This window comes from Achroia grisella, unplaced genomic scaffold (assembly GCF_030625045.1).
Source record: "Achroia grisella isolate CSIRO2021 unplaced genomic scaffold, CSIRO_AGI_Agris_v1 utg874, whole genome shotgun sequence".
Lineage (NCBI taxonomy): Eukaryota > Metazoa > Arthropoda > Insecta > Lepidoptera > Pyralidae > Achroia > Achroia grisella.
The window spans coordinates 6,403,796-6,427,885 of NW_026713051.1; the positions used below are offsets into that span (position 1 = coordinate 6,403,796).

The 24,090-nt window shown below is 35.8% G+C and overlaps 1 protein-coding gene across 1 annotated transcript in view; it reads right to left on the reverse strand.

Moving 5' to 3' along the window:
• Window positions 1-23,737, reverse strand: part of LOC131853119 (intermembrane lipid transfer protein VPS13B) — a 78,744-nt gene extending 55,007 nt beyond the window's left edge. Inside the window, exons 1-28 of the mRNA XM_059203933.1 lie at window positions 23,651-23,737; window positions 23,009-23,186; window positions 22,193-22,256; window positions 21,512-21,702; window positions 20,930-21,068; window positions 20,188-20,384; window positions 19,328-19,503; window positions 17,721-17,900; window positions 16,128-16,280; window positions 14,737-14,942; window positions 13,378-13,508; window positions 11,760-11,973; window positions 10,947-11,179; window positions 10,408-10,539; window positions 9,458-9,577; window positions 8,499-8,556; window positions 6,971-7,122; window positions 6,605-6,678; window positions 6,068-6,204; window positions 5,399-5,590; window positions 4,991-5,094; window positions 4,268-4,542; window positions 3,750-3,823; window positions 3,027-3,048; window positions 2,265-2,390; window positions 1,829-1,950; window positions 863-966; window positions 155-341 (exon numbers count right to left, since the gene is read on the reverse strand). Coding sequence (XP_059059916.1) covers window positions 155-341; window positions 863-966; window positions 1,829-1,950; window positions 2,265-2,390; window positions 3,027-3,048; window positions 3,750-3,823; window positions 4,268-4,542; window positions 4,991-5,094; window positions 5,399-5,590; window positions 6,068-6,204; window positions 6,605-6,678; window positions 6,971-7,122; window positions 8,499-8,556; window positions 9,458-9,577; window positions 10,408-10,539; window positions 10,947-11,179; window positions 11,760-11,973; window positions 13,378-13,508; window positions 14,737-14,942; window positions 16,128-16,280; window positions 17,721-17,900; window positions 19,328-19,503; window positions 20,188-20,384; window positions 20,930-21,068; window positions 21,512-21,702; window positions 22,193-22,256; window positions 23,009-23,186; window positions 23,651-23,737 — 4,028 coding nt within the window. The remainder of the gene's footprint in view (window positions 1-154; window positions 342-862; window positions 967-1,828; window positions 1,951-2,264; window positions 2,391-3,026; window positions 3,049-3,749; window positions 3,824-4,267; window positions 4,543-4,990; window positions 5,095-5,398; window positions 5,591-6,067; window positions 6,205-6,604; window positions 6,679-6,970; window positions 7,123-8,498; window positions 8,557-9,457; window positions 9,578-10,407; window positions 10,540-10,946; window positions 11,180-11,759; window positions 11,974-13,377; window positions 13,509-14,736; window positions 14,943-16,127; window positions 16,281-17,720; window positions 17,901-19,327; window positions 19,504-20,187; window positions 20,385-20,929; window positions 21,069-21,511; window positions 21,703-22,192; window positions 22,257-23,008; window positions 23,187-23,650) is intronic.
• Window positions 23,738-24,090: the final 353 nt, after the last annotated feature.

Here is a 24,090-nt window from a genome sequence, read left to right on the forward strand (position 1 = left end):
GTGCTATAAGAATCTTCTCTTATGTTCGGTCAATTCTCTTTGTCTACATTTACATGCCTGCGTAAAAATCGATTCCCGCGTGAAATATATAAAACATTTCTAAGGATATTTAGGATGGCAAATAATGGCCACAACTGTGTAAAGAAGCACTGACCGTTCGTAATGTCGCACAGAGGCGGATGCTAGTTTGATCTTGATCTGATTGTAGTGCTGTTGGACGTCGACGGTAGAGATGACGTCATCAATGTCGAATGCTAGCTTCACGTGCCGCGAGGACACCACCAGAGTGGCGCGGCTCACAACCCATTGCAACCAGAAGAACGTCTTCATGTTCACAGGCTCTGTTCATTGATTTGACCACTCATATATACAAAGAAAATATTAATGTCAAATCGAAATATATTACAAGATAAACACAAATATATACATATATTTAGTAGGTATGTATGTATTCCATATATATATTATTAATTTATAAGTATTATTATATTTATACTCTTTTTTTTCAACTAATCTGTTTGCCCTATGGTTGATTGATAGAGCCGTTTTTCACATTGCTTTATTTCTGATGGTCGCAGGTTCTATTTCGCAAACATTCTGGAGTACGATTTTTTTGGATTGGCCTAGGTGGTTATTATGTATATTATATATGTATTTATAAAACAAAGTAATTAAGTATTTGCATCAGGCTTCATAATGTTGGCTCACCTATCCTAGTCTTGATTGATTTTCTTGCGGTTTTCATATATCAGTAGTCATTCCTGATGAATGACCAAGTGTATAATATAATGTTTTACTACTCGTGCGAAGCCGAGGCGGTTGGTAGTATAAAATAAGTATTAAATACTATAAAACTTCTTACTTTGTTGAACGGACTGCGTCTCAAAAATAGATATAAGCTCGGAGCGGTTCTCGCTGGGCGTATCCTCCGACTGACTATTCTGCTCTTCCAACTCTGACACGGATCTATAATTTTTTTACAGATTAATATTTTAATAATTATTATAATAATTTAATTAGCATAGCATAGTACAGTGTGAAAAATATATCAGAAATTAAAAAACTATTATTGCGCTATAAGCTGCAAAGGCCTCTACTCAGCTGGTGCCGCAGGTGTGCAGCTCTGCTCAGCAGGTGTCAGTGCAGTACTGATTTTGACATTTAGCACCTAGCATTACTACCAGTTTTTTTAAACATTGATGGTGGCAAATAAGCATACGGCCCATGTAATGGTAAACGGTTACCGTAGTCTGTAGACGCCTGAAACACTCGTCTCGTGCGCGTTGCGGTTTCTTAAGAAACCTTAATATATCCTTTTTAAAGAACCGCATTTTGTAATCTCTTGTGAAAACAGCGGCAAGTAAATTATTTCGCAATCGTAAGTGTGCGTGGGAGAAAAGTCCTAAAAAACCGCAATGTCCGTGTCATATGATCGCGGGTTCGATTCTTGCACCATAAAAACATTTATATTCATGAGTACAATTGTATATGTTTTGCACAAAATATAATTTCGAAAAATAAAATCTAATGTAAGTTACAGGTATAGTCCAATCTAGTAATTAAGAGCAATATCCTACAGATGAAAAGCATTTAAATAATAATAACAACGCTGGACAATCCACACAGCGCCATAAGTTCCAAGGTATACAGGGCTTGTACTATGGGTCCTAGACAACAGATACAAAAACATATATATATAGAAAACAAACAGATCGATACAAACAATCAACTAACATGATTTATGATGTCAAATAAGTTATGATGAGCTCATTCAGACGTTGTCTTCTTCATTCAGAAATATAAATGTATACTTATATGAATAATACACCTTATAAGCGAGCGATGAGACGCTCCCGCCGTAGTGAATGCGTGCCTCGCAGATACCGCTGGGGTCTGCAGCAACGTCAATATATGCTTGAAACAGTGCAGAGCAGCTCCTACTATTTGGACCTGTAATAAGATAATAATGTCAGTAGACTTTGTTCAAAATTTGTTATTTTTTTAAATTAATTTCTTATGTATAGTAAGTACACTATTTAATGAAAGATGTTAATTTGGAATTACAAACAGACACTTAATTTTTTCTTTATTTTTCTGTGTTAATGTGTTATTTGTTTCTCTATACTACGTTCGTTTATCTAACATATTTCTATACCAAGCAACATGCTTTCTAATGGGTTGCCTTATCTTAAATTTCAAATTTCAATCGAAAAATTTGAAATTTAAGATAAGGCAAAGAAATTAAGGTTTATTAAAAAAAATACCTGGTCGTAGTCTAATCTAACGATGATAGGTGGTGTGTCAGCATGCACGTGTACACCCAGCGATACCACCGGCCCAGTGGCAACAGTCGTGGGCATAGAAGGTGGCTGTTGTGGCTTTGATTCCGGCTAAAATAATACAAATACTTTTATCAACACAAATTTTAGTTTTTAATTTACTTGTTATATAAGCTGTTTATAACATAAATAAATGGATAAATCATTCTGAGCTCTGTTTAGCTTGGGACTAGATGGCTCTATGTGAATTGGCTGTAGTTATTATTATATGATGTTCTAGCGATTTAGCACACCGCCTTACTTTCAATTATCGCGTGTTCTATTTCTCGCACAGCCCAAACATTTGTATTCATAAATATAATTGTTTATAGCGGTCTGGATGTTTTTTATTAATATTATGTAAGTCATAATATACATAGAATACATCCAGACCTACAAAATATACTATAAGTAATTCTATCAGTTGTCTAGTATCCATAACATGAGTTTGCTTAGCTTTAAGCTAGATGGTGTTTTGTGAATTGTATGGGGTTATTATCATAATATTTAGAATAGTGAGATATAGCATGTTTACCGCCGGACTGACAAAATGTATTTGATATCCGCTACTGGTCATGGTAGTCAATGAACAGCTCGTGTTGATGCATAGGGACTACGTTTAACACTAAATTCTTCAGTTACTACTAAATTTATCTATCTACATTATTTGATTACTTATAGCGAAGTATATATCTATTTGAAACTCACCTCTGGGCTTGATTTTCTGCGTCTGAAATAAAATATTTAATTTATTAGAAATTGAAATACTGTTTATTGAAATAAATGTAATATATAATCACTAATGAATAATCATTTTATATGCACACATATCAACGAGGATACATATATATTTTTAAGTATAAGAGCCAACACATTATCAGCGTTACCGATTTATATGTAGAGTATTATTCAGAGTTGGTTGCCTAATCATATTTTCTGCATATAAATCCACCTCAATATCTTTTATTTGTGCATTTATCTTATTTGTACCTCAGGTATGGTACGTGTTTGTAATTAGTGAATAAAGAATTTATCTATCTATGTATTCTACAGCTTGTTTTGAATGCAGTTTAAGCGACAGATTTGCTTGAAGATGTTTTAAACAGTTATACAAATTTACAATTTTAAGATTATGTGTGAACACATACATCTGCCAAGTAACTCACAAAAATATGAAATAGTTACTTGAGTGAATAAAACAAATCAGTCATAGTGATCAGAGCTACCAGATCCTACAATGTGCCCTTTGCTTTCTCCTGTAGATTTATTTAAACCTGAAACTGTATTATTACATTAATACAGGTTCTTACTAGTTCTTCAATGTTCAAATTATTATATATTCCAAACTGACAGCAGATTTGACTCATCATAGTTGTGTATATGATCTTTAAGTGTATCATCCTAAAGATGTACAAAATTTTAATAACATACTTGGCTGGTCCACGAACAAACTCTTTCAGAGTCGCTGGCTTGAAGTCCATGCCACTTTTAAAATATTTTACTCTCTGTAAGAAAATAATGCTGAAATAAGTACTGTGTATTATAATTCATTATATTTAATGTTAGGCATAGACCTCTATATATGTAGATAAGGTAAATAATTGGCTTTTAAAAAAGAGTAAATAAAAAGAAACTTCTGCCAGTACTTTTTTGAATGAATGAATCTGTAGGATACAGATTCATTCTATTCATGTGAACAGTAGGGAAAAAATATAAATACAAAAAACTTGACGATCATAAGCAGTAAATATATTTAAATTATTTTTTATTTAATTTGATTGGGTATTCATAAAGTTTTACTTGAAACTTATACTATATAGTTAACTCAACAAAATTGCTTAATTTTAAAATCGTTAGAATATTTCTATTGCTTTAAAATAAGATAGATATTGCTACAATTGTACCCAAGTAAAGGCCATGCGGGTCGCTAGTCAACAAATAAACCTCACCTCTTCCTCCGCCGCCTGCTCGGCGTGTTTCTTATGTTCCTTCTTGGTCATTGTCTTGATGTGTAGCGACTTAGTGACGACTGACAACGTGACGGTGGTGGTGACCAGTTCGAGCACTGTCCTCGGTGTCACGCCGGTCATCTTGATCTGCGAGCGGAGCCCGCTAACCTTGTTTTTGTCACGGGTGGCATCCTCAGTAGCCGACCGTTCCGCCAGCGTGTAACACGAGACATCAGCTAACCTCATCTTCCACGGGAATGATTCATCATCGTCCACTAAAGAGCATTTTTATTATTTTAAAGCAAAAAATAATTTATAAATATTAATACTAAACTTATCTATACAAATAGTATAACGAAGTAAGGGTTGTATGTTTGTTTCTTCGGGGTAATCTCCGGTTCTCCTAATAATTAGCAAGGTATATTATCCCCGAGTGTTTTAGCCTATCACGCAATTACCAATAGGAGCGAAACAGCAATGAAAAATGTAGCAGCAGCGTCATCTAGTCTCAAGGTAAGCCAGAATTGTAATATGTATATTAAATAAGTAATAGACACACTCAAAAAATTTTTTTGTGAATGTATTATTTCAATTCAGTATTTTATTAATGCATTTACAAAAAAAAAACTTATTTCAGTCGTGTACTACCCATAATACAATCTTTGCTTAGTTTGGGACTAGACGGCGCAGTGTAAATTATTCTAAGGTCATTATTATACTTACGATTGTAATCCACGTTCCTTATTACAAATGTGGGTCCGTCGTGTCTTATATCTTGCCACAAGTGCTTCGTCACGGAGCTCGAGTGCATCGACAGGCGACCGAGACTGAAAAATATGTGCAACATGCCGTCATAGAGAAGATATTGTTTATGCGCTAAGAATTTGTTCCGGACATTTCCCATTGAATATTGTACGGTATGTCATATTATTATGTGATGTGCGCGAAACGAGACTAGATGACGTGAATTCGACCTTTTATCAGAGACGGTATTAGCAGCTGTAATCGTGTAAGGGATATGATGTATATCATTAACAATCAATCAATCTCTATGTATTATGTATTATTCTGTTGGTCATCGGTGTATATGTGGGTCTCAATTGTAGTCAATACTATGGATCCGAATAATACCTGAACGCGATGACATGGTGATCATCTTCAGCGTGCCTGTCCATCGCATCGCGTACCGTGGCACAGTCAAGCGCGGAAGCTGTACGCGTAGTCACGTACACCACCACCAGTCCCAGCTCCACGCTCACCATCATGTGCCGGAGACGCTCGTGGGCGCGCACCAGACGCTCCCCACTCCACAATCGCTCCACGGTCTTTGACTAGAACACGCATACGATATATTATATATAGCCACAATATCTGAAAATCTGTATATAAAATATCTAGGTCTAATGAAGAAACGCCACTACACATTGTATGTGGTTGTAGCCCACCCATGCAACGAAATATCTCCTTTGGAAAGTTTACACTCGTTCCTGAGCCCAACCTTATCATAAAAAAATACTCTCTGATCTCTTCGATCCTCATATTGTCAGTCAAATTTACATAAATGTATATTATTATTAAGTGAGCTTGTTTAAAACGCTTTCAGACCTAAACCATCCCATTAAAATTTTGGCATATACATATGGGATAAAGATGGACATAGATCCTTATCACAGTTATTTAATAATCATGGAAGAAGTAATGTCAGAGGGCACGGACAATAAAAGTATTAATAACATAATTAAAAGTAATAACGTTTAACGTTTACACATTCACAGAAGAAGGAATCTTCAAAAAACAAATTTTTTTGTTACCTGTAGTGGTATTTTAGATTCCTTCTTCTCACTGGGCTCGCTGCTGGAGCCCACGCTCCGCGGCCTCACATGTACTAACTCTGCACCTCCCGATCCTGCCCTGCTAGCGCCACGACCACTCGACGACTGCAATCAGTTACAATACTTTACTTCTAACTCAGACTTACAGTACTAAACCTTTCTATTAATATTAATGGACTCGTATGTAACTCGTATTGGTAGTGAGATTTAGGTTCCAATATTTACAGACTACTATATTAGAAATATTGTAATTAACGCCACGTAGTCACCATGGCACTTCTAGAGTGAACTAAACTGTACATAGCGCAATTGCATTTGTACTTTTACTATGTTTTTCAACCCTTCTTGAAAAACATTTAACGGTTCTTTATGGTTAGGCAAGACGCAAGGGACACGCCTGGTGTTTCAGGCGTCCATAGGACAGAGTAAACGTTTACCATCAGATGGGCCGTATCAAGCATACGTCAGCATCGCAGTATAAAAAAAATAGAACAGTTTTACTTACAGGTGGAGTGACACGACGTCTCAAAAAGTATTGCGTTGAAATCGTTTTAGTGGCGAATACAGTTGACTGAGATTCTGAAAAAAAAAAACATTATTATATTCGAATGTGTTTACGAAAATAAGCTTTATAATTACAACGATAACTTTAGGGTTCAAAAGCATATAGGGTTGTCTGTAAGTAATAGCTTTAAGAAATAAAGTCGCCTTTTGTTGAGGCCACAAGATGACACAAAAAAAGAGATGACACAGAAAAGCTTATATAACAAACATATTTTTGATATCTAACATGGTTTATGTTTTTATATAACCATTACAATAATGAAAACTTAACGATAAGCACAAATATGTTACGTTATTAACATTTTACCTATATTAGATTTCAGGGTCGGTTTGTATGCGAGCCAGGCGATGAAGAGCGGGTCGATGGCTACCGCAGTGGGTTCCGTCCACATTCCCACGTAGTCCAAAGAGTTAGGGATCGCCTGCGAGCACCATTGTAGAGCGAAACGAAGGTACGGCCTGCGCATTATAATAATTACTCTTACTATGGCAACTAAATTGTTTAATAATAATAAAAACATAGGACATTAATACATCACCATTTAGTCCCAAACTATGTGTATTAGCCAACGACATATGTGTATACTGTTGTCTAGTAAATACTTTTTTTTGTAAATGCATACATAATATACATAGATAACGCTCAGACGTATACAAATAATCATGAATACAAATGTTTATACCGTGTAAGGACAACCGGTGTGATTAACCACAGAAACCGTCAACACATACATACTGATGAATAGATATATTTTGTTTGTACGAAAATCGCAGCCCCCACCAGAATGACACCCTTATTTCCGGTGGCGGCTGCGATATTTCGTGAGCATTATATAAGGCTATGGATATAACAACACCATCTATATGATCATCATCATCATAATCTGATTTTCCTTTTCCAATATCAATTGGGATCAGCGTGTTCTTCCATTTATCTATGTTACACATCAAAAAATTAAGAAAGTTAAGACATGACAATGTCTGTTAGGTCAGCTAATACTTTATATCTATAATATATGCTGTTAGTTGTTAATACAACTCCATCTCCCAAACCATACAGGACACAGATAACAAAATATGAAATCAAATTATTAATTTCATTTGAGACTCGGGTAGTATATCAACACTAATATTATGATAAGGTAATGATTGTGAGTTAGTAACATCGCAGAAGTAATCCCTGGATCTATTGAACCAATTACAAAAAATATTTAATAGCCCATTTATGGAGGCTATATAACATCACGCTACGATGAAAAGGAGTGGAGTCTTAGGTGAACCTCCACGCGGTTGTCCCTGGAAACATGATAAATCCCTGGTGAATTAGCCATGATAGGCTCATCTTATCAACACTGACTCCGCCAGCATAAACCCTTAGCGCAGGCACATGCACAATGTACCATTCCATTATTATAAATTAAAATAATACTTCTCCCTAACATATTTCTTCAGGCAATAACTTTGTTATCATTTCAAAGATGAAATATGATAAATTGATTGAAATCACAGGCTATAGAGGCGTTGCACTAGCGACTTAGTTCGAAGAAATTACTATAGAGGAGTACCATAGGGGTATCGTAACGTCTGCGATGCTAGAAGTATATTAACAGCGTTCGCCGCATATCAGTAAAGTGCATCTATGCACAGATAGTATATCTACTAGGAGGGTTGTTAACTTATTTACCATTACCTCCACGTTTCATACTACGATGGTGACAATCAAGGATAAAGCCTTTCTAATGGTAAATTATTACTGTAGCCTATGGTCGCCTGGAATACCATGGGAGTCACGTGCACGTTGCCGATACTAGAAATATCAATATAAGAAAACTTACGTCGTCGTTGGCACGTCCGGCGCAGAGAAGATCCAAGCCTGTTTAACATCTTCATCTTCTGAAAAATAAGAAATGTTATTTTTACTCGATTCTTTTACAATTCACATCCTACAAGTAAAATGAGATAATATTACTACAAAAATTGTAAATAGCGCCATCTAATCGCCATGGTATTCATAGACTGAACTTTGTTGTACGTAGAGCAATTATTTCTCATATTTAACACCAGATGGCGTTAACTATAATATTATTTAAAGTGAAAAAATCCACATTCCTCTTACTTAACGCGGTATAAAAATTAGGACAGGGGGATTTTTTAATCCTTAAGTCTTAACCCTTAACCCTTAACTGCCAGACCTAAGACCTAACGTCTTAGGTCTGGCAGTTTGTACATCGTTTTTAAATAGTTATTTGGCTAAAATTAATAAAATTCGGCCATCAGAAAATAAACAAAAACATCACAATTGGAATAAGACAGGGGATTGGGTTGCATTTGATGTGAAAATGGTGTGTTGGTACCTTCAGAGTTCATTTCATCTCTGTTTAGAGATCTTGGGTCTTCCCTCGCTTAAGCGCGATAGGAATACTTCATGCGAAATTTTGCTGTAAATATTTATGTTCCGATCTACTCATTATTTACTTATTTTTACAGTATAATAAAGGATATTTTTTTACTTATTCTGAAAATTCACTATCATTCCAATGTCTGTTGTACATGCGAATGGGTCCTTTATTTAATAAAAATCGAGTCTTTCAGTTACATGTAATTCTAAAAAATAATAGTTTATAGAAAATCTGACTAATGTGAGTCATTGATATTAGTTGCTTTATCGTATGGACAAAATTTTATCCTGTTCGATAAGTTATTGTCATAGTAGCACGTTTTGTATAGAGCCCCTTCCCTTACAAAACGTCTTACTATAAAAATGTTTAGGGACATGCAGCTTTGAATAACTCACTGGGTGCATGAAGCGCGGTTGCGCGGGCCGACTGCACGGAGAGTATGTGCGTGTTCACGTGACGGGTGGTGTACCCGCGCATTGACACCTCCTCCACCGTCAGGTCCATCGCCACGGCCTCTGTAACGTCAAACCAATACATTATCCTGCAAATAAATATGTATTACTGTGCGTGTATTTTATGTATTGTAACAAAAAAATTATTTTTCATTAGTATACTTTACATGCTTACAGTATTTACTCTGAGTTTTCATTATATAGAGATAGTGTTGTCGACTGTGGAGACGAAGTGATGAGTTAAAACTTTCAAACCCTTCAAAACTTTAAAAAACTCGAGTTCAATATTTGTTTCCTGAGGTATTTTCAGAAACAGTAATGAATAGTTGGATATAATTTATGAAAATATACGTATGATAGTTAAGGTAACAGTCGTAAGTAATGCAATTCAGCGATCGGTACTACTATTTCGGCAATGGACTGATCGCCTATTCTGCTTCTCCCTGACCCGCCAAATATTATTTTGCTATATAAATTAATATCACTATTCAAAAATAGGGGTTGGTGGTGAATGAAGAATGAATGAATGAAGGGTGAAAATTTAGGAGGGAAAGTATTTTTAATACACACAAATAAAATAAAAGTTTTATCCAAACTGTAGTGTATTTATGTAGATATTTGTAATTCGATTATATTAATGAGGTAGTGCATAGGTTAGACAAATAGGGTTCAGTCGGAATTAAATTATTTGATGAACAAACCTTGCTTCTCGATTATCACCCTAAAATAGTAAATATTGCCTTATCACTTATACAAAATATATAACAACCGAATCTCAGATCTAGGAAGTATGGCATACATATCAAATATGATTAAAATCGATTAAGCGGTGTTCGAGAACTATGGCAACTAACACTGTGACTAATGGTATTATGGTAATGATATGAATTTACCGGAATCGTGTAATGCGTCCTTTGCGAGCGAAGTGTACCGTAGTGCGGTGGAAGCCGTCTGCCGAATGAGCGAGACGGGCACGAGGTACGCAGCCTGCAGCCGTGCAGACGACCCGCACAATTTTGCTTCACCTGCAGTATATATACAATAGACAAATGGTGTTCATTCTTAATCATGATTATGTTTTTGGTTTGTAAGTTGGCAACACAACTTTTATAAAGAAAACAAATTGTGAGGTCGCAGTCGTTTGTTGGTACTAAGTGCTGACGCGTTATCGTTTTTCGAAAACTCGTAATTTTCAGTGCTTAAAAACATTTGTGGGAGAAATAAGTTACATGTACTGTTATTTGTTGATTATTGAAGAAATGACTTAACGGATACTAGGGTCTTTAAAAAACGAATGGTAATAACAAAAGATATATACGCGTAATAGAGTACAATAAAAATACACTTCAAATTATATGGTTTCAAAAGTTTATCACTTTGCTACTAACCCTGTATACAGTAATAGATAGAGATGTGGCTGCAAGATACTCACGTATTTTTAATGAATAACTAAATTGAACGCTCTCCCGTTTCGTAAAGAATTCTTTATTCAGCAGTATATGTAGGAGTATGCGCAAGTCTGCGTGCGCGCAAGGCCGGCGCTGAGATTCTGCTAGAGAGTTTATGCGCGCTTCTAGTGACGTTACTGATGCGGATATGTGCAGACGAGCACCCTGCCACAGCGGACCGCTATCCTCGGGCATCTGGCATGCAGCGGAGCAGACCCTGGCCAGAACAAATCAAATCAAAATATCTTCTAAGGTCTATTAAAAACTCTTATATGTGTCAGTTCAGAGTGCTTTCGAGCTAAGAAAAACTGTCAAAAACTCAACTCTTAATACGGATTCGTTTTAAAATTCAAGGAATAGTGCAGTGTAGTGATAGGCATCCAGGCCATCAGGCATATGCCGTAAACAGATCAGTTCAGTCAAAAAAATATAAACAACAAGGAAGACAAAGTTTCTGCATATAATAATTTGTTATAGGGTTTATTTTGTATATGCTGCTGATCATTGTACCGAGGTATACTTTATATAGATTCGTCTGTGTGAGTTCCTATTTCATACTGAGTAGCATATCTCAACTATTTTAGCTGACAAAAATTCTTACGGGTCACGTTTCGAACGCTCATATTTCTTTACAGAGTGTCAACAACATGTATAGATACGGAGTTACTTAATGTCATTTGTATCTTAGATATATTTATCATGCGCACAAGTGATTTGTATCTAATTTAATCCACAAATCAAAACAGGCTAGAGTCTAAAGCATGAGATTAATTGAGTCTTTTCAAAATCAACTTTACCTGTGTGGATATAAAGGTCCATTGATCCCAATGGTAGTGTTTGGCAGTTCCAGATCTAGTACAATGGGTTTTGTCATGGGACGATCGTGGGGCGAGTGATCCCACGGGTGGACACGTACTTGTAGTCCTCTCGCTTCTATATTAATCCGCCGTTGAGGCAGGTTGTCGGATAGGGCTTCGCACTCTTCCACCGTTAATACACGCATCGGTAAATCTGAAAAAAATTATAGACAATAATTTTAAAAAATTCTTAACAATTTCTCATATTACAAATTCTTAAGGATATTTGACAGAAACACAAGATATAGGTCAACCAACAGCTGAGCTGAGAGCTGGGGATAGATTCACGGTCTCGGTGGTCTAGCCATATAGCACACCGCTTTGCTTCCGATGGTCGCGGGATCGTTTCTTTCAGGATGTAAACATTGTATTCGTTAGAAACAATTTGTTTGTATTAGTCTGGGTGTTTTCTATGTACATTATAAACTCGCGAGCAACCAAACGACTCAAGTAAAGCTTGAAAATTCAATTTTTATGAGATGTCATCTCATAAAAGCTGAAGTTTCAAACTTTCAAATGGAATATTACAATCAGCGTTACAATTTTATTTACATTAACTTATGTTGTAAAATTAAAGCTACTATAGGTTTCACTTAATTAACACAAAGTATGTAGTATTGGCTTGCGCTAAAACAAAATAACAAAATAGGAAATCAAAGAAATAAACTGAACACATAAAAAAAAAAATTAATTAAATAAATGATTGAATGAATGAGTGTGGAAGCTATACATCTCCATATAATATATACTACACACTGATGCCGATAATTTGTCCATACAATGTATGCAGTGTGCATATTATAGATACTAGACTATCGCTTCGTAGCTGTCACTTATATATTTAACAATGTGCTTTTTAAATGTGCCTTTTGTGTGAAAAAACAAGTCCACGTCATGAAATTCGTTATTGTATACACGAGGAATTCTAGCGAGGGGTGAGTTAGTTGCATAGTTTAAGGCACGGCGAGGTACTGCCAAAAGCGGGGTGTGCCGTGTGCGGCGCGACGGTGTACGGTAAGACACGGCAGCTACCAGCTCCTCGCAGTCAAAACGACCACGTACGATATCGTGAAGTAGACACATATACTTTACTTTACGTCTATCTTCTAGTGTGAGAAGACCATGCCGACTTTTATTTAGAACAACGTTTGAATGTAGAGCAGAGTGCTTGAGTCGATTTGGTTGTTCGCGAGTGTATATGTATTTAAAAAAAAGCAGTAACACGAGCCTGCTTTGCTTGGGATTAGATGCAGTTTAGGTGAATTTTCCTGGGTCCTTTTTAAAAAATTAAATAGCAAAAACTGGTGGTCACACAATACTCTCTAATTAAATCTAAAAATAAATATGGGTTTTTGGAATCATGTACAAGCTCATTTGAAAAGAATAAGAGCTGAGTATCTTTTCATTATTTAGCACGAAAGTACTCCGAATTGTCGGTAGATTTTACATATACAAGTGTGTAATAGACGTACATGAATATCTATTCATAATACACCTAGTATTACACATTCATATTTAGATTTGAAAATATCAATACTGAAAAACAGAAAATTCTTACCCGCTTGCGGCACTGGTGGGAGTTCCTTGAATATAATATTTACAGCATTCAACCGGTGTATAAGTCCCATGCAGAGGCGAAACTTGACTGGTTCCAACACGATTCGCATATTGGACGACTCCACCCAGTCACTATATACATATGGAGTGTTATTAATTATATGAACTGTGGGTCCACCTAATGAAAAATGTATATTTGGCGGTAGAGTAAGTATCTGTCATGTGACGATAATGTGAAATTAAGTTTAATGTGTTGAACGCATGCACTTGTTTGTTTATATCGCCACCTATAAAATTTTATAAAATGCAGTACGTATTACACTTTACAGCCTTTCAAAATTTTTTATTAACATATGACATTTTGTGCCCATGACGTGCCTGCGTTTTTTACTATCCCTACTGTCCAGTTCCAGTCCAGCTAGCTACTACAGATGAGTAGGACTGGTACACAGTAACTAGTATGTATACACTAGAATACAATTTGTAATTAAATTTGCATGGCGATCAAAATATTGTAGACGAGGTACCATACGTAAGCAACGACTCATTATAATGTATATATTTATTTTATTATTATATTGACGACCTCGGTGGTCTAGTGGTCTAGCACACCGCTTTACGACCGATGGTCGCGGGTTCGATTCCTCGCACGGCACAAACATTTGTATTCATGAGTATGATTGTTTGTATCGGTCTGGGTGTTTTCTATGTATAATATGTATGTATTTACAAAAAAAAAATATCTATGTATTCGTATCAGTTATCTAGTACCCATAACACAAGCTTTAGCTAGCTTAACTTGGGTCTAGATGGCGCTGTGTGAATTGTCCTGAGATTATTATTATTATTATTATTATTATTATTATTATATATGCTGTCTTTTTGGGATACTGCTGTAACTACTTAGCTTGTTTAGTGTTACATATAGCTAACTAATTAGGTAGGTTTAGTGACTATTCCAGTGGTCAATTTGTGTGTTGAGACAACAACACTTTTATTTCCTATACCCCGTGAATTTATTTATTAATACCCGACGATTCGCGTTTGTCTTAAGAAATATTAATAATTATTTTTGCCTGGCTTTTGTTTATCTGTGACATGTCTATGAATGTTTATAGATAGAAAACAAAACTTTGTACTTTTAGTGGCTAATGGCTTTCCGATTGTTCACAAAAACTAGACTACCGAGTCTAGACTATATGCTAGGACCAACGTACAAACTTAGTGTAGCAGACATACTAGCCATATACTTTTATAGTTCATATTCACATTCTATTTTTTAGTATGAATTTTTATATATATTTTTGTATACCGAACGATTTATTGTCTAATAAATATTATGACATACAACAACACTTACCTATACTGAAAATCTAGTGGCGGGTTGTCATAAGGGTTGGTGTGTAATTGCGGTGACGACCTCTCGTGGTTGTAGTCCACGCTTAGCACGGGCGCCATTTTGTGCCAGAAATCGTTATCTTCATCAGGTTCTTGTCTGTCAGGTATTCTGATCTGTTCTAGCGGCTGTGATTCGTGTGCTGGTTCCGCCATAGATCGGAACTGAGACTGCATGATCAAATCAAATGGATATTACAAATATATTGCTTTAATATAATTACAATACATAAGTATATAAAAAATTATATATTGCAAGTATAATAAAAAGAATTAATTAAAAAACTGACATGTTTAAACAAGTAATAAAATATATATAATATCAATGTGTCTGGGTATAAGACGTATATCGCAATAAAAATCTATTATCAACTGCTTTGTAAGCCATGTTTCAGTTGTAGAATATCGATTAGGCAGTGAAATCCATCACATCACTAGATCTTATCCAGTTATGACACAGATTTCATGATAACAACACACGAGAGGTGTCCATGATAACATGATGTCCGTGTTGGTGCTTATGTACATAGACAACGATTATTGTTTATCATCAGGTGGGCCATCACCTCATTTGTCAAAAAGATATAGTATACTATTTACTAATCCAGATGTACTATAATGTGATAGCTACAATACAATGAGAATAGCTATGGCAAAAAAATCATTAAATGATATATATGCACCTTTTGGGTCTTACTATGTTACAGACCTTTCGAAAACTACTTATGATGTTGATATGACGATATTACGATGAGATATGAACATTAATTTAAATGGAAAGGGTCAAATTAAAAGCTATTGAAATGTGGTGTTGGAGAAGGATGGAAAAATTTGTTGAAAAAATAATGTAAGAAACGATAAAGTACTACAAATAGTTAATGAGAAAGAGATAGACCATAAACACCATTGATAAAAGACGGGGAAACTGTTGGGATACTTAAAACAGCATGAGAAAATATAGAAAGAATGATGTGAAGAGGAAGACCAAGACATAGCATTATATCAAGCAGAATAACAAATAAATTAGAGTTGTTTGTCAACATTTAAAAATACTGACGGAAGATCGTGGGAAGTGACCTGCCAGCGGACATAGTTCTTTTAAATTATGAATAAATGGAGTACATTGTTTATGACATTAGAATGTCGAAAATAAAAATCTATACTAATGTGGGATTAGTTACGTTGTTGCAGTGTGAAACGTAACGGTCAGCGAAAAGTAAGGCGATGTATACGAGAGAGAAAAACCGAGCGGGAAAAAACAGAAGTATGTAAAACAAATGAATACAGACTAATACATAGAATATTAGAGGTGGCGTTCAAGAATAGGTTTCTCTGAGGATACTGTATTTCTCTCACCGAGGTGTGCTCAGGCGATTCCTGATAGCCCTCATCTACTGCCTCAGCCGTCTCCACCTTGCCATCGTACATATCTTCCTCTGGCCAGCTCCACGCTCCATCTTCCTCATCGGTTTGACTTTTACATAGATATATTATTGGCTCTTCTTTATTCTGCAACAACAAAACATAAAAAGTATGATTATTATATTTTAAACTACACATATAGCCTCCTAAACTATCGGACTGTTACATAAAGGGCTTACGGACTGTAATATCTGTTTGTCCTGTTACCTTTTCAGGTTTAAAGTTGATGCTTACACTGCTGAAGACAAATCTTTAATCTCAAAAAAAAAAAACAGACAGTCAGCTAATTTGTAAAATTGAGATAAAGAATGAATAATGAAAAGTAAAGAAAACAAGAAAATAGAGGCGACCACCGAGAACGTCCGTCGTCCTCGGTGGCCGCCGTGAAATGATTTCGGTTGAACAATATTCGAACCCTTTTAATAGTGCGCAGCGACCTTGATCGTGCACCCCAGGTTGGGCAAGCAGACCAGACCAGGTCCAAACAAAGAATATATTGCATTTTAATCAAAATACAGAATAATAGTGGCCCCTACCGGTTTCATTCAGTTGAATACATACATTATATTAATACCGGGCCGCGATTTCACACTTTCAAAGCGATCATTGAGTTATATTAAAATAACATTAACAACATTTAGAATGTCTGTCCGATAATGTATGATATTAATGATAATGAATGTATTATAAATTAGAGTGATGTTCAGTAGCCAGAAGAAATAATAGAGGATTTAATATATTACATGACATTTAAAATTTTATTGGCAGAAGTAAGATATTCTAAATGTTTATAAAACCTCATTATGGATCGTGTGCTCGAGTAAATAAATAATTTAATTTCAATACACGCGGATGGCTTATTCATTTTATACTATTTAGTAAGTTTTAATCAACGATAAAGGAATATTTCAGCAAGATGTAGGTACAGTAAAAACATATAATAACCAGCCGAGTTTATAACTTTGTACCAGTTGTATATGAAATAACTAGACTTCATACTTGTTTATTTCTTCTTTCAAAGTAATTGGAATAAAAAACACAATATTTTAAGTAAATCAATAAATAATCTCAGAACAATTAACACAGCGCCGTCTAGACACAAGTTAAGCTAGCTAAAGCTTGTGTTATGGGTACTAGATAACTGATACAAATACATAGATATATTTTTTTCGTAAATACATGCATATTATACATAGAAAACACCCAGATGGATACAAACAATCATACTCATGAATACACATTATTGTGCCGTGCGAGGAATCGAACCCGCGACCATTGAAAGTAAGGCGGTGTGCTGTGTGTAGTGTTGATTTTAAACATTGTATTGTGTTGGTACAAAAATACTTTTTTTGTTATAACACAAGGCCGATGTTAATATACTGAGGAACAGCGGGCTCATCATACTTCAGGTTTATATAGACCAAAAAGGGTCGCTCACTTGTATTGTGTCTCCTTTTGTAAAATAAACTATTCGTAAATGTGAATAGTGTATAAGTATGTGTAATGAAAGACTAGCAGAAGACTCACAGCTGAATCCTGGTGTCCGCACGTACACCTGCCGTGCGAGCTGAGTGTGAGTGCGCGCGCAGCCAAGCGCATGCGGAATACAGTCGGGGCACACATACTGCTCTTGATCGCGGCGTGAGACGCGCTCAACTCGAGGACACCGCGTGCGCGTTTCTTTGTACTACTGTCTGCTTCCATAACCTGAAATAAAATTATAGTGCACATGGAACACTGGTACTGGTAATCACTAACTTCGGGTTACGGCTACTTATGAGATTATTTACTTTTGACAAAATGGCAATAGTGTATGCTAAGCGTTACTCTATTCTCCCTAATTTGAATTTAAAAATGAATATGTAGTTTTATAAACAAGTAAACAATCATTTGAAAAGAATTAGAGTAGAGTTTCTTGTCGGTTTTTCTTAGCACGAAAGCACTCCCAAGGTACGATAGATTTTATTTGACATATCATAAGTTGGTAATAAACCTAAATTAATAAAGATATTTGGAATCATTCAACTGAATTCCATAAGCAGACTCGGTAGTACAACTTCTCCGTGTAGGTAATCTTTTAAGAATACAATGCGATAAATATTATACATTAATATTAATTTTAAGACAACATTAGTATCCTAATTATTAATTACAGTGGAAGAGGATTGTTAGTAATTGGGACTACTAATCTCATTACTAGCAAAGTACAATGTGAGGGCAACGTTTTCGCGGTTTTCCCTGGAACCATCGTAGTAAATTTCCAGTGCCAAGTGACCTAACTTCATTGCTCCTCTTAAAATTCTGCACTGGTGCCCCGCCAACGTAAACCGTTAGCGTATGCGGGTGCCACATTTAAATGCCAAAAGTGCCAAATAAGTTTAAATACACTCTGTCACCTTCCAATAATCTTAGAATCCATGTCTGTGTCACTTATATTAGACAAATGTATTTTATTTAAACAAATGTATGCAAATATTTATAGCTGTCATTTATTACCCATAGTATAAACTCTACTTGTTAGTTTATTACTGGACAGTGCTGAGACTATGAATATAATATTTAATGGACTTGTATGATGGCCTCAGTAATCTGGCTCATTAGCACATAGTCTTATGTCTGATGGTGGCGGGTTGAATTCCTAGCATGTTACAAAGTTTTGTATTCGTGAGTAGGTTCATATCGACTCTGAAGGGACCATTCCTCTTATTCTGTAGTTACTGCCTAATTTGCTTCCTACAGTCGGAACTCATATTACAATGCGAGCTGGTTGTGGGATTAGAGACTAAGGTACCCCAAGCAGATGTCTTTTTATAGTCTACTTCGGGTAAACATTTAATACATATAATATTATTAATACTAATAATATCTCACAACAAATCACATAGTACTATATAATTCCAAGTTAAGCTGAGATTGCTTTATGGGTAAATACTATGACAACTGTAATAAATACTAGATACATTATGTGTAAATACATACATAACACAGAATACACCCAAACCAATACAAAAAATCATGATGAACAGAAATATTTTTACCATGCGAGGAATCGAACTGCGACCATCGGAAGTAGGATGGTGTGCTAAATCGGTATAGGAGGCCGTCCCAGTTTTATAGTAAGTTGTATAACCAACCTTAAAAACAAACGAGATGTCATCCAAATAAGCGGTGAGGAATATGGGTGTGGGTGTAGCAGGCAGAGGCGCCTCCTCCACACCCTCGCGATCGATCCACGTGGGCAGCCATGACCACGCCCACTCCGACCAGCTCCCCTGTCGTGCGGGCTCCGCTGACTTCGATGCCGTCACATCTACAGAAATCAAGAAAATATTGGATAAATTTACACTACATATAATTATGACCTCCTTGGTTTATAACTTGGTTTGCCCCAAAAATATATGTTAAAAAACTTGCCTATGTTAGTCAATCCTCTATAAATATTTCGAGTAGCTACCATATATCTCTTGGTATATAAAGGACTCTATATGAGTAGAATAGAATATTATTCATTCATTATATTCTTTATTCAAGGAAACTTAAATTTATGCTCTTTTGAATAGTCATAATTATTTTTTGAATCTACAGATCATTTGAAACACTGTGTCATCACAAGAAAAGTTGTAAAAAAATTGCGTGCGTACAATATGTGAATAAAAACACTCATATAGCACTAATACATTAGAGTTAAAATATAATAATATAGTCATGTGTCACAGGGTAAGTAGTAGTAGCCATTTCGGCGGAGAATGGCAATACTCCTCCGAAATGGCTTAACCGATTTTGGTGAAATTTTATATGGAAATTTAACTTAGTAGGTCTGAGAATACAAAAATACACTCCTAAATTTTCACCCCTCTAGCACCAACCACTATTTTATTTAGTGATAATAGTACCTCAATTTATATGGCAAAACAACATATGGTGGGTCTGCTAGTAGACCTTCTTGTTGACAGATAGACAGAGAATCTTTCAAATGAATGACTTAGATACTAACGTAACGGTGTAGACTGTACGACGTTCAGTTTCGGCGCGGGCGGCGGTTGTGTGTTATCGGCGGGGCGTTCCCGCAGCAAACGCAGCAGCAGCACTAGCTGCTCGCCGGTGACGCCCCACGCGAGGCGCGACGACCGCACCTGCACGCCCAGGCTGCTGGCTCGCCGGGTGCTGGCAGACACCAGCCGCGTTAACACCCTGTTTTTTACGAGAAGAAAAGTTCATACAGAATCATCCACTTTTATGAAGGGGTGCAGACCGATATTATAGAATTCCAACACACTAAAACACCTTGCTGTAAGAGGAACAGATGTTTTAGTGAGCTAGAATAACCGTGATTAACCGCCGCCGGTGTAGGAGCACTGTTGCACTCGTCCACATAAGGAGCCGCTTTAAATCTATCCGCCCTTAGCTTTCCCTCTTATAAAAATATTATTCATTTTTAATAGTTATTTGAAGATTTGTTAATATCAACAACAATGTCTGTAGGGAAGAATGTCAGATATAGAATAGTGTAATTTTCTACATTACCACACCTGTTTAAAGTCGGGGTACACAACAATATAATTATGCTGATGTAGACTGTAAAAAGTCATCTGCTAGGCGTACCCCGGTACCTAAATCCCCTGGTGTCTCAGACGTCCATAGGCTATGGTAACCATTTACCATCAGGGGGACTGTCAGCATGTTTGCAATTCCAAATTCATTAAAAAATAATATAAATTTATAAAAAATCAACTAACCTGAGATCCAGCTGACACCTGTACAACAATGGCTCTTGGTAGAAGCGTATTTTACCATCAGAATCGGCACGGTCGAGGCACAGTGTCAGATCGTCCAATCTTACCAGCCGCCTAATCACCGGCTCATTTGGTTCTATATCTGGATTACCAATAGAAATAATATTAATATATAAGACACAGTTACCTAGACACTATAAGACAATCATATCAGCAATATTTGTAATTAAGTCTAGTAAGACAAGCTAAATATTGTCTACTAAGCACTGGACAAACCGAGTCGTAATCTCACGTCAGAAACGGCGCGAGCCCGCGAACCACGTTGTATGTACAGTTTCATGTGAATATGTCAAATGTTGTGTTCAACATAACATCTATATAAAGGTGCTATTTACAATACACATAATATTATTTGGGCTGCCATTCCATTACATCATTTATGGCTGATAATGGAATATTCCTTTGCGGTAACGGTTTGACTTCATTAAATATATCATCCTCCAATTATTACGATGCCTTCAGGACTGTCACTCGAATGGAATAAACAATTGCGCTATGACGTCAGTATCGTTAGATGGTGTTTACCTGCGAATGCCGGTTCCCAGTTGCTACCAGCGCTGTCGACTGCCAGGTGCTTGACGTTGAGCGACAGCACGATGTCATCCTGCACGTACTTAACAATAAGGTGGTGCACACGGAGCGCTATGTTGCTGACGATGCGCCGCACCAACGCCTGCATATACCCAGGGGGCGCCTCCACCACCTGCGTCTTGCGACTGCTGACAATGGGTAATTAGTTACATCTAATATATTAAATGGTTAGTTGACGGTCTCGGTTGTCTAGCGGTTTAGTACACTGCTTTACTACCGATGGTCGCGGCTTCGATTTCTCGCAATGTGCAAATAATTATATTCATGATTGTTTATATTGGTCTGGATGTTTTCTATGATATTATGTATATATATATATACAAAAAAATATCTATTTATTTTATGAGAACTATTGGAAGTAACATACAAAGACTATGTAAGGCACTAAGTACAGGATTCAGCAGGATATACTAAATTCAACTCTACTCAATACTTTGGTAATATTTCTAGTGTAACTAAAATGATAAATATTGGACCAATTTTGTATAAGTATTAACACAAATAGGAATTATTTCAGTTTGTTAATCCCCTTACAAATTGTATGACAAATATATATCCATTTATAATTAATGACTTATAAATCTACTAATTTATAGTATAATATTTATTACCGACCTGGGTGACTCTGGAGGTGGGCTTTCATCAGTAGTAGGCGGTGGATTCAAACTTAAGACGCACTCTGAAACAAAATATATACATTAACCAATACTAATTAACCTCATTTATTAAGCTTGAGATGGGTCTAATATAACTTTCTTTTATATAAATTGAATGGGAATCAAGCTGTCAGCCCACCAGAAGGTAGCAATACGGACATTATGTTATCATGTTACAGTTGTGATATTACTCACGCGTTATCATTCCAGAGACCAAAGATGTCATGTCTAGTATCCTTTAATTTAGTGCCTAATCGCACCCTAAAATCGAGACACAGAATAGAATAGAAATAATCTAACTTTTAAAGAGTATTTTTTTTATTCTATTACTCATTTGGAACACAGACTTTTCACAAGAAGATCGGGAAAGGAACTTGGGTTTTGCTCATAATTACAGCTGCGGCTGAAATAAACTGATGTATCCATAGTCACTTTTTACAGTCTATTTCTAAGTGTATAATCTATAGCATACAAATAGTAATAATAATAGCCCTAGCTAGCTTTTGATCTACTGCTAACGGCATAATCTACACCTAAACTTTTTTAGGTAACTGGAATGGCAAAGAAGGTGATACACACCTGAGATTAAGTGATAACCATTGTGCTATTCATATATTATATATACATCATATTATCATGTGGCACCCATTATACCACATATACATCTCAGACCTGTATGTCATTGCAGAGGTCTGAGATGTCACACTCCTGAAATTTCACTGCCTAATGTTTCTATTTTTTAAATGTGCATTAACATTACAACTGACCAACTCACCAATTGTGTCTATTGTAACCACAATGGGTTCTGACATAATCTTCGTCCATGGCACCTGTATGAGGAGCTCATGGATGCGACCAGAGACAAGTGTGAATGGTAATGCGACTTCTTGCTGTAGTACATCTGCCTTGAGGACCAGATTGTGAAGCGCCACCCCACCGCCCCATAGTGACACCTGTCGATATTAATTAAATTATGCATAATAATACCAAACTCTTCCCACTACTTCATGTACATATTTAAGATAACAATAGTTTATAACTTTTTTTTTTGAACTGAAACAAACATTAATTGAAGTTTAAATCTTGCTGTAATACATAAATAGTTTAAACCGTTTTCGAGATTAATGTACATGTGTGTGAAGGAAAGCTGTTTAAAGTCTCTAGATAAAGATATAAGGTACCAGATTTTAATAGCAATTTAGAAAAGAAAAGTATCTAAATATTACTATCACTTATCTAGTCTGCTTACCATGTGACGGGCACTGTGTGAATTGTTTAGGACTACTATTTTATTATAATAAAATAAAATAAGGTATATATTCTGACATCCTCACATGTTGAGGGTGTCAGAATATGTATATAATGAATAATAAAGATTATAAATATAAATTATTACAATATTGTTCATGGCTCTCACCTGTGCATCAGCTGGTTTGAAATCTCGCACATATTTGTCCACATAACTGAGTAGTATAGGAGTCACATATGACTCTATTTTGAACATTTTTCATTAGCCTCTGTGCCACATCTATACTGTGACAATATTAATCAGCAACTGTAAATGAATACAAATATTTAAGAATTAGAATAGATATACATATATTTACTACCAGCCTTTGTGGTGTAGCAGATTAGCTCATTCATTACCTTACTTCCAATGGTTGTGAATTTAATTACTCACACAATGATAACATTTGTAATTTCATTATGAGTTTGATTGTTAGAATTGGCCTGGGTTTTATTGTATTATGTATGTATACTAAATAAATCTATCAGAGTTCTAGAACCTATAACACAAGATCTGTTTAGCCTGGCAATAGATGGTACTGTACGAATTGTAATGGTTATTATTATTAT